Source organism: Entelurus aequoreus, linkage group LG17, assembly GCF_033978785.1.
Source record: "Entelurus aequoreus isolate RoL-2023_Sb linkage group LG17, RoL_Eaeq_v1.1, whole genome shotgun sequence".
Taxonomy (NCBI): domain Eukaryota; kingdom Metazoa; phylum Chordata; class Actinopteri; order Syngnathiformes; family Syngnathidae; genus Entelurus; species Entelurus aequoreus.
Genome location: NC_084747.1, coordinates 15,563,265 through 15,574,707, shown reverse-complemented (window position 1 = coordinate 15,574,707; position 11,443 = coordinate 15,563,265). Strand labels below are relative to the sequence as shown.

The following is an 11,443-nucleotide window of genomic DNA, read 5'->3' as shown; positions in this document are numbered from 1 at the left end:
CTTTACTTTTATCCTCTTTTCGTATAATGTAGTTTTGCATGTCTCATGACACATTATCTGTATGTACTATTGGCTGCATGTTAGATAGTTGTTTGTGTGCCATGTTGTTCCAGACCACAGCAAACACTACCTAGCTTGCCAAAGATTGTAATAAATCTTTTAGAAGAAGACAGCCTGCCGTTACCTTTAACTTGGACACACACATCTATACCTTTGGCCGTTAAAAGCCAGTCATTTCCAGGAGTTATGTCACCTTCTGAGTAGCCTCTGATTTACTAATGGTTTCTAATGTTGTAAAAATGTGTAGAATGAATATTAAATTTGCTTCTTCAGCCTGCGACACGTTGTAATTATGATAGTAGGCTATTATAGCTAATATAGACACTTACATAATGTGTTGTCTTCATTATAACACGGCTTTTCATTTTTTGCGACTCCAGACAAATTTGTTTGTTGTATTTTTGGTCCAATATGGCTCTTTCAACGTTTTGGGTTGCCGACCCCTGGTATAGACTCATACTAAAAATTGTAGGGAAAAAATTGCTATCTGTAAAAATCTCAGCAAAGCCCTCTTACCTTAAATATTATGTTATTTGTTTAGAAAATGTTTTTTTGTTGAATCACTGTAAACAAAGCAATAGATTAGAGATGTGGCGTTCTCTAGCGAATCAAGTCTTTCGAACAGCTCTCAAGTGAACAATGAGAACAATAAACAAATGAATAGGCAATATTTTAGAATAATGTCGAACAATAGAATATACCGGTGGAACTTTAAATGATTCTGATACACATTTTGTCTAAAAATTGTTTCCAGTGATTGTTTCCATGATAAAAAAAAAAAGGAACAAAAAAAAACTAGAATAACGAGCCAGTCTTTTGAACAACTCTTTAAAAGGAACAGTTCCTTTCAAAGAGCCACGAATCCAACATCTTGCATAAATACCATCTGGCTAGATTTTTCATGAGATTTTTCAAAACTCACTCACTCTCAGTCCTGTTACTCAAAAAACATATTCAGCTTGGAAACATTGTAGAAAAATTATACAGAGTTGCCTATTATGGGCCATTACACATTTGGAGTTGTCCGATATGTTTTTATGACCAGATTCAGAGTTGGAAAAAAATATAGAAATATACATTTATTTCAACAGTTTCAACAACAAAATTGCACATATTATTTCATATGCTCCATCTTCATAATAATAATAATTAATTTTATTAATTGTATTTATAGAGCACCTTTCTGGGCACTTAAGGACACCGGACAAAACAAGAAATAAAGACCAATAAAAACATTGCAAAATGACCTAAGAAACATAAATAAGAAAATGCCGGTTAGAATTGCAGATGTCAACTAAAAACAATGAATTATCCGTGACCCTAGCGACGAGAAGGTATATAGAAAATGTTCTGTTTTTAGTTTGTTCACTTCAAAGTACATTCAACGTACAACGCACAAAATACTAAGCCTGTCCAACTTTTTCCACTTCCGATAAGATACCGATATCGGATCATTAAGTATTTGCCAATAAAGATATTGATCCAATACAATATCCGCACAAATCATACTGTACATACTTTTACTTTTTTGTAGTGTGGAATGCTAGAAAAGTTTTCATCAAAGGAAATTAGTCAAACAGATAACACTAACCTATTTATTTCTAACCATCTGGAATGGACTTATGCTGTCTTTAAGTTGAAGTGGACTGGTATTTTTTTTTTTTTCTTAAAACACCTAGCGGCCACAATAATTCATTAAGATAAGTTTGTTACTTTGTACTTTCTATTACACTTCTGCCTTGGATACTTTGTATGTGTACTATATTTTTCAGACTACAGGGCTCACTTAAAGTCCTTTCATTTTCTTAAAAGTCAACAGTGCGCCTTATAACCCGGTGCGGCTAATGTACGGATTAATTCGGGTTGTGCTTATCGACCTTGAAGCAATTTTATTTGGTACATGGTGTAATGATAAGTGTCAGAATAATTGTATCTAAGTTATCACAACTTTGTGTTTCAATGAGTTCCCGGCGAGCAGACAAAATCTGTATTTGATCTTACCAATCAAAAGGCTTGTAAAACTCCACTGTGTAGGATGGGAAGCGACATGAAGGTGTCGGTTTCTTTGATGTATTATAATCCACAGGAAGATTTTGTCTTGACCCGAGATCTACAAAGCGGAAAGGAAGCAGGACCTGACCCCCCTCCAGGCACCTTTTCTTTGGACTGTTTTGTAACCAAAGGCGATGTCTGTTTACGACCCCCCTTCCTTTAGAAACAGCTGTTGCCATGTAATCAGGGAAAGTCCAAATAAAACAGGAGGTGTACAATCTTTCGTCAGAGCGTGGTGGGACACTGTGCAAGGGTACAGGTCTACGCGTTTCTCCTCATTGAGCCAAATTAAATTCTGTCTCTGTTTAATTCCTTGCTTCTTTGTCTGTTTAATAGATGTCATCAGTGTTTGAAACTGATAATAAGTGTGACCAGTAGATGGCAGTCACACATAAGAGACACATGTGGACTGCAGGTTGACACCTGTTCAATAAATGACAATAGCAAGTACAGGTTAGCAAGCAAGCCCTAAACTTTGATGTTTCATTGAGAATATAGAACATTGCACAGGGCGCTCAAAAATCTGTTTGTTTGGGAACAACAGCAAGTCTGTTTAGTTTAGTTTATTAAGGATCCCCATTAGTCTACACCGCAGTGGAGACTATTCTTCCTGGGGTCCAGGCAAAAAACATCACACAATCACAAAACAAAAGATTAAAATGCAGTACAACATGATCAAATAATAAAATGTTGTAATACAAAAATAGCAACAACAAAGAACCAAAAAAATAATAACTTCGAGTTTACATAATATTGTTCATACCAAAGATAAAAAGAGCAATATAAAAATATATATATATATATTTTTGCAAAAAAAAAAAATAAAACAAAGAACCAATGGCCTAAAATATATACATTAGTGTACCAAAGACAAACAGTAAGTGACGAAAAAAGTTCCATCCACCATTTTCTACTGCTTGTCCCATAATCAATAAAATAGTCAATAAAAACAGTCATGACATTAGGTACAATCTAGAATAATCTCTTTCCGCAATACTTCTCCTCTTAGTCTATTCTTAAAACCCACTCTGCTGGTGATTGATACCAGATATTGTGGAAGTCGATTCCAGTAAGTGATTGCCCTATACATTACAGTCTTTTTCAAAACATCACTTTTGGGTTTAAGACGGGTGAAAGCACCTCTTAGGGCTAACCTGGTACCATAGTTGTGACTTTCACTAGCAAGCAACAGCTGAGAATACAGATATGAAGGTTTATGGTATGTATAGATTGTTTTTAAAAATAGAATCAAACTACACGCTACTCTTTCACCAACTCTCATCCATGACAATTCATTATGCATGATCTCAACGCTGGTCCTAAATGAGCAATGGAGAGCGAGTCTGGCAGCTCTGTTTTGGGTAAGCTGGATTTTATTGAGTTCTTGTTTAGATGCATTAGACCAGATTGCTGGGCAGTAGTCAATATGTGACAATACAAGGGATTGTATAACTTGTTTCGTAGTTGTGTTAGTTAAAAAATAGGCACTTCTTCTTATGATTGAGATGCTTCTGCTCATTTTTGTTACTATGTTATTAATGTGAGTGGCCCAAGATAGTCTTTCATCTATTGTAACTCCCAGCAACCTGGCTTCTTTAACTTGTTCAATATGAACTCCGTTCAAAGAAACATTCAATATGCGTTCTTTTCTATGAGCATGTTTTGAGCAAATAACAAGACATTTTGTTTTGGAAATATTAAGTTTCATCTTATTTTCTGTAACCCATTTAGAAATCTGCATAACCTTGTCTTGTAGTATACTGCTCAGGTCTGTGCAATTATCAGCATAAGCATATATTGTTGTGTCATCTGCGTAAATTGCACAGCAGCCATTCTTTAAAATACATGACATATCATTTACAAATATTGAGTATAATAAAGGTCCCAGGCAACTTCCCTGGGGAATACCACAATATAATGTTTTAATATTTGAAAGGGTTCCATTGAACATGACACATTGCTGTCTGTTGACTAGGTAGCTTTTCATCCAGTTAATCGCTGAGAGTTTAAAACCATAAGCAGACAGTTTTATAAGTAGTAGTTTGTGGTCAATAATATCAAAAGCAGCACTAAAATCTAATAGCACTGTGCCAACTAATAATTTACTGTCAATTTGTTTTAGCCAGTCATCTGTTAATTGTGTGAGAGCTGTGCATGTTGAATGGCCAGTTTTATATGCATGTTGAAAGTCTGAATTAATGTCATTTATAGAGAAATAATTTTGAATTTGCTTAAATATAATTGTTTCCATTAATTTTCCTAATACTGGTAAAATGCTAATTGGCCTACTATTCGATCCAGTTAATGCTTCTTTCCTATTTTTTGGTAGAGGAGTTACTCTAGCAACCTTCCATATTTGAGGATAGACTCCTTCTTTAAAACTTAAGTTAAAAATATAACATATCGGACTGGCTATTATTCCAGCTGACAATTTTAAAAGTCTACTATCTAGATTATCATGACCACAAGGTTTGTTAGATTTCAACTCAGACAATAGATTTTCAATTTCCAATACATTAGTGACTGAGAATTCAAATTTAAATATTTTGTCCTGCATGATATCATTTTTAATAAGTGACTCAGATAGAATACAATTTACAGGCAGCATGCCATTTCTTATAGTATCAACTTTACTTATGAAATCAATGTTGAAGTAATCAGCAATTTCTTTGGGCTTGGTGATAAAGCCTTCACCTGATTCAATAAATGCTGGTGTTTTTCCCATTTTTTTACCCATGATTTGATTGAGAGTACTCCAAAGTTGTTTTCCATCATGTTTAATTTCTTCAATTCTAGATTGGTAGTACACCCTTTTTTTCTGTTTATTTAATTTGGTGACTTTGTTTCTTAAAGAGCGATATGCTAGCCAGTCCTCTGAGCTACCTGAATCTACTGCAACTCTTTTCCGTATATCTCTATCTTTCATCAAGTTTCTCAGGTCAGAGTCAAGCCAAGGGGCTTTGACAGGTCTGACTGTGAGCTTCTTGATGGGTGCATGCTTATCACAGACAGAAGAAAATGACTTCATGAATTCATGCAGAGCTGCTTCAGTATGCTTTGACTCAAATACACTGTCCCACTGTATGTTATGTACGTCTTCAATAAAGGCATTATATTAAGTCAGCCACCAAGTGGTAGGCCACGTGAACTGACAGAGAGGGGTCGGCGGATGCTGAAGCGCATAGTGCAAAGACTTTCTGCACAGTCAGTTGCTACAGAGCTCCAAACTTCATGTGACCTTCCAATTAGCCCACGTACAGTACGCAGAGAGCTTCATGGAATGGGTTTCCATGGCTGAGCAGCTGTATCTAAGCCATACATCACCAAGTCCAATGCAAAGCGTGGGATGCAGTGGTGTAAAGCACGTCGCCACTGTACTCTAGAGCAGTGGAGACGCCTTCTCTGGACTGATGAATCACGCTTTTCCATCTGGCAATCTGATGGACCAGTCTGGGTTTGGAGGTTGCCAGGAGAACGGTAAATTTCGGACTGCATTGTGCCGAGTATGAAATTTGGTGGAGGAGGAATTATGGTGTGGGGCTGGTTTTTCAGGAGTTGGGCTTGGCCCCTTAGTTCCAGTGAAAGGAACTTTGAATGCTCCAGGATACCAAAACATTTTGGACAATTCCTCTGGATGGCACTTCAAGTTCATATGGGAGTAAAGGCAGGTGGCCAAATACTTTTGGCAATATAGTGTATATATATAAAAACAAAAAGTGTTTCTTCACCCTCCTTAAAGTACCAATGATTGTCACACGCACACTAGGTGTGGTGAAATTATTCTCTGCATTTGACCCCTCCCCTTGTTCCACCCCCTGGGAGGTGAGGGGAGCAGTGAGCAGCAGCGGTGGCCACGCCCGGGAATAATTTTTGGTGATTTAACCCCCAATTCCAACCCTTGATGCTGAGTGTCAGACAGGGAGGTAATGGGTCCCATTTTTATAGTCTTTGGTATGACTCCCTGTGCTATTCGTTTTTTTCCACACTAAAATGACACCCACAGCACATCAATTTTTACTGACACATCACCTCCCAAGTCTCCGGATGTCCTAACACATGTTCTGCTTTACACATATTTTGCAAATCAACTGTCACTTTTTAAATCTAACCGAACACGACACAACAACGTGATAAAAATAAAAATAATCACATGTCTGCAATTTCTAAATATGAGCGAATAGGCAAATATGCAGCATGTACAAAATATAGGGTAAAAAAACACGCACTCTCCAAAAAACGTAATAAAAGGTGCACGGCAAAAAAAGTGTACTTGAAGAAAAAGCAAGGCCAGCAACACCCGTGTCATTCTAATAATTTTAATACAAACTGCACAGGCGCTACAAAACACAAACCGGTTTCGACAAGGTCCCAACTGCGGTCAATCAATTGATATAATAAATCAAGAACAACTTCAAAAATGAAAGTGCACAAATAATAGACAAATAGGAAAATAGTACAAAATAAATCAAAGACTCAATACAGTATCATAGGAAAATAAATAAAGCACTAAAAAAAATTAAAAAAAATAACTCCACTTCAGTGGCGGGCCGTGCGTTTCCCACCTAGGCCTTCAGTGATGTCCGACTTCAATGATTACCTCTCAAAATACCATCAATTATGTCACCACATGACCATTGCTGAGGAAATACTATTCAGAAACACATTTACGCACTACTGGGCATTGAACCTGCATCAACAGTGTACAAAACGGCTTATTTTCTGGCGCATTTAAAAATCAATAAATCCGCATCAGCAATTAAAACACATCTTACGTGCTACTGCCGTACAAACATATTAAAAGTGAAAAAATAAAGAAATAAAATATTTGAACTCACAATTTGTAGCATGATAAAACATTGAATATTAAGAGTATGTGACAGTTTGACTCTTACCTTGTTTTCTTTCCTGACGACCTTCTGTAAGTTTTGTAATCAGTCATAAGTATCAAGCAGCTAAAATACGAGCCTCGCTGAGCTGCACTCGGGCGGAAGGCAGGGTACACCCTGGACGAGGAAAGCCAGGTCATCGCAGGGACAAAAAAAGATACAAGCATTCACACACTAGGTGCAATTTAGTGTTGCCAATCAGGCTACCTCCAGGCGCATGTCTTTGGAGGTGGGGGTAAGCCGGGGTACCTGGAGAGAACCCAAACAGTCACAGGGGTAACATGCAAAGTCCACAAAGACCACCGGGCTGCTCTAAATGATCCCAATTTGCACGACATTGGACATTTGTGAAATAATCCATTAACTTGTTTTAAGGAGGTTCTGGGTTTGGGTTGATGTCACCAGATATGAGCATAATATAATGTATACCACTAACTAAACACCGGCTTTGTTATTCTCCCGTGTGTGTGTTGTTGTGTGTTCTACTGCATCTGTATTACGATGGAATCGTATGCCGCAGACTGAACAACTAAAGGGTTTTTCTCCAGTATGTTTCGTCCTATGTTTGGTCAAACCTTGTCTGGAAAAAAAACTTTTGTCACAAACCGAACAATTGAATTGTTTTTCTCCTGTGTGTGTTCGCATGTGTTGAGCAAATCTGATCCTTTGAGAAAAGCTTTTACCGCATATTGAGCAATTAAATGTTTTTTCTCCTGTGTGCGTTTTCGTGTGTCGAATCAAACTGCTCTTTTGAGAAAAATGTGTACCACAAATTGAACAGTTAAATGGTTTTTCCCCTGTGTGTGATCTCGAGTGTTGAGTCATTCTGATCTTTTGAGAAAAGCTCTTACCGCAAACTGAGCAAATAAATGGCTTTTGTCCAGTGTGTGTTCTCATGTGTGGAGTCAAACCTGATCTGGAAAAAAAACTTTTACCACAAAATGAACAAAAAAATGTTTTTTCGCCTGTGTGTGTTCTCATGTGGTGCGTTAAAGTGCCCTTTTGAGAAAAGTTTTTGCCACAAACTGAACAATTAAATGTTTTTTCTCCTGTGTGTGTTCTCATGTGTTGAGTCAAATTGCTTTTTTGAGAAAAGCTTTTACCACAAACTAAACAAATAAAAGTTTTCTGTCCGGTGTGTGTCAATATGTGTTGAGTCAAACTGCTCTTTTTGTTAAATCTTTTACTACAAACTGGACAACCAAATGGTTTTTCTCCTGTGTGTGTTCTCATGTGTTCAGTCAAACTGCTTTTTTTAAAAAAGCTTTTACAACAAACTGAACAACAGCATGTTTTTTCTCCTGTGTGTCTTCTCATGTGTTCGGTCAAACTGCTCTTTTTCGTAAAGCTTTTACCGCAAACTGAACAAGAAAATGGTTTTTCTCCAGTGTGTGTTCTCATGTGTTGAGTCAAAAGGCTTTTTTTAGTAAAACTTTTAGAACAAACTGAGCAGCTCAAACTATTTTTGCTTCTGTCATTTTTAGAGCATTCAGAATGTTTGTTGTGAGTGTGATTCCTCATATCATCTTCACAGTCTTTATCGCTGCTCAAAGTTACTTCAACCTCGTCTTCAGCCTCACTATCTGATAGTGGAGCCAAGATGTTGTCTGGTTGTGGTTTCTCTTCATCATCTTCAGTCTTCACAGAGACAACAGTCAGTGGCAACTTGGTGAGATCAGCCTCCTGTGGTCCTAGAAGACACTCTCCCTCCTGAGTGATCCAGAGTTCCTCCTCTTCCTTTTTAATGTGGGGTGATTGTGGAGTCTCCTGCTTCAAGGTGGAGCTCCATCCTGATGGAGGGAGAAGTTCTTCTGGATGACTAATTAGTTTCTGGACGTCTGCAGGAGACAAACAACACAAACACACTTGAGTTGAGACATGATCCATGGGATGTTTCTCCTTGAACTCGCTACACACTTCCTTCTATGTACTGTATGTGTGTGTAGTGTTTCATGGCCATTCATTTAGTACCTTGCCAGAATGAATTAATTTCCAAAACCCTAAGGGGCAGTATTTTAGTGTGTGAGCAACCCCAACGTGTGTTGATTATCCTCATGAGAGAGAGTGCTTCCTGTGTGTATTAGTGGTTGTGAACTTGTAAACAATGGCGTCTGAAATGAGTCCGACTCTATTGTTCGAGCTGAAACTAATTATTTTAAAAACAACAGTAACTTTGATTGCACACATTGCTACGAGAAGACGTTTGCGAAGGTGGGCTGTGGCTGTGCAACTGCAGAACAAATTGCGGCAGGGAATTAGCGAATTTGCTACGTTGTTCGGCCGTTTGAAACATTGGACGAGAAAGAGCTTTGTATATTGAAAATAAACAAAACTGTTAAATAATTATTGTAAAGACCCGCACGTGGTTATGTTTATGTTCATGTGTTATTGATGTTCGGAGCTGTCACGTTTGCAAAACATACCGCATTGCCTCAAAGGTGATGAGGAAGTGTTTGTGAGAGAAAAATACGCGTGAGCCCGATATATAATATTTGTCGAAATTCTGAATTGAACCATGTATATATGTATACCGTATTTTCCGGACATAGGGCGCACCGGATTATAAGGCGCACTGCCAAAGCATGGTCAATTTTTGATCTTTTTTCATATAAAAGGCGGATTATAGGGCACATTAAAGGCCTACTGAAATGAAATTGTTTTATTTAAACGGGGATAGCAGATCCATTCTATGTGTCATACTTGATCATTTCGCGATATTGCCATATTTTTGCTGAAAGGATTTAGTAGAGAACAACGACGATAAAGGTCGCAACTTTTGGTCACTGATTAAAAAAAAGCCTTGCCTATACCGGAAGTAGCGTGACGTCACCGGAAGAAGGACTCCTCACATTTCCCCATTGTTTACAATGCAGCGAGAGAGATTCGGACCGAGAAAGCGACGATTACCCCATTAATTTGAGCGAGGATGAAAGATTCGTGGATGAGGAAAGTGAGAGTGAAGGATTAGAGTGTAGTGCAGGACGTATCTTTTTTCGCTCTGACCGTAACTTAGGTACAAGCTGGCTCATTGGATTCCACACTTTCTCCTTTTTCTATTGTGGATCACGGATTTGTATTTTAAACCACCTCGGATACTATATCCTCTTGAAAATGAGAGTCGAGAATGCGAAATGGACATTCACAGTGACTTTTATCTCCACGACAATACATCGGCAAAGCTCTTCAGCTACTGAGCTAACGTGATAGCATCGGGCTCAAATGCAGATAGAAACAAAATAAATAAATCCCTGACTGGAAGGATAGACAGAAGATCAACAATACTATTAAACCATGGACATGTAAATACACGGTTAATAATTCCCAGCTTGGCGAAGCTTAACAATGCTGTTGCTAACAACGCCATTGAAGCTAACTTAGCAACGGGACCTCACAGAGCTATGATAAAAACATTAGCGCTCCACCTACGCCAGCCAGCCCTCATCTGCTCATCAACATCCATGCTCACCTGCGTTCCAGCGATCGATGGAAGGACGAAGGACTTCACCTGATCATCCGTGCGGTCTGCGGCTAGCGTCGGCTAGCGCGTCTGCTATCCAAGTCAAAGTCCTTCTGGTTGTGTTGCTACAGCCAGCCACTAATACACCGATCCCACCTACAGCTTTCTTCTTTGCAGTCTTCATTGTTCATTAAACAAATTGCAAAAGATTCACCAACACAGATGTCCAGAATACTGTGGAATTATGAGATGAAAACAGAGCTTTTTTGTATTGGATTCAATGGGGTACCAATACTTCCGTTTCAACGATTGACGTCACTTTACACTACTTTATATTCTAAATGGCAACAGCGGAGGATGTATGTTCCATGACAAGAAGATAGAGAAAAAGAAGAAGCTTATCGATTACGTCGTCGGTACGAACTACAAAGGTGGACGCGCGCAATTTTTCAGGATTCATGAAGATCTCAAATACAGATCAGCAGGTACCAGAAGGTAAAAAAAGTTGCTTTTGCATAATATTGCGAAACAAAACGCCAGATAATATGTCTTACCTTATACACACACCATAATAATACTCGTATGTTTAATGCGCCGACAATCCACCAAGCGGAGCGGCTTCATAGCTTACCAAAATCATACTAAAACATTCTGATAGATTTTTGAGCGCCGTTTGTAATGTTCTATATTTCCAATGGAACATATAAAATGTTGGTGTTGTTTATTTGAGTGATATTGCCATCATACCTCTTACCACATATCTCTTATGTTTGACTGCCATCTACTGGTCACACTTATCATCACACCATATACCAAATAAAATTGCTTTGAGGTCGGTAAGCAAAAAACAGAATTATTCCGTACATTAGGTGTACATTTTTTTGAGAAAAACAAATAGTTTTAAGTGTGCCTTATAGTCCGGAAAATACAGTCTCTATTCTTATGAGAGACAAGAAGACAACATGTAAAAATCGTCTCATTCTAGGCG

General features: G+C 38.1%; 1 protein-coding gene across 1 annotated transcript in view; it reads right to left on the bottom strand.

Annotated features, from left to right (window-relative positions):
- Window positions 1-6,331: 6,331 nt before the first annotated feature.
- Window positions 6,332-11,443, bottom strand: part of LOC133631893 (gastrula zinc finger protein XlCGF57.1-like) — a 13,780-nt gene continuing 8,668 nt past the window's right edge. Inside the window, exon 2 of the mRNA XM_062024073.1 lies at window positions 6,332-8,836. Coding sequence (XP_061880057.1) covers window positions 7,434-8,836 — 1,403 coding nt within the window. The 3' untranslated portion in view covers window positions 6,332-7,433. The remainder of the gene's footprint in view (window positions 8,837-11,443) is intronic.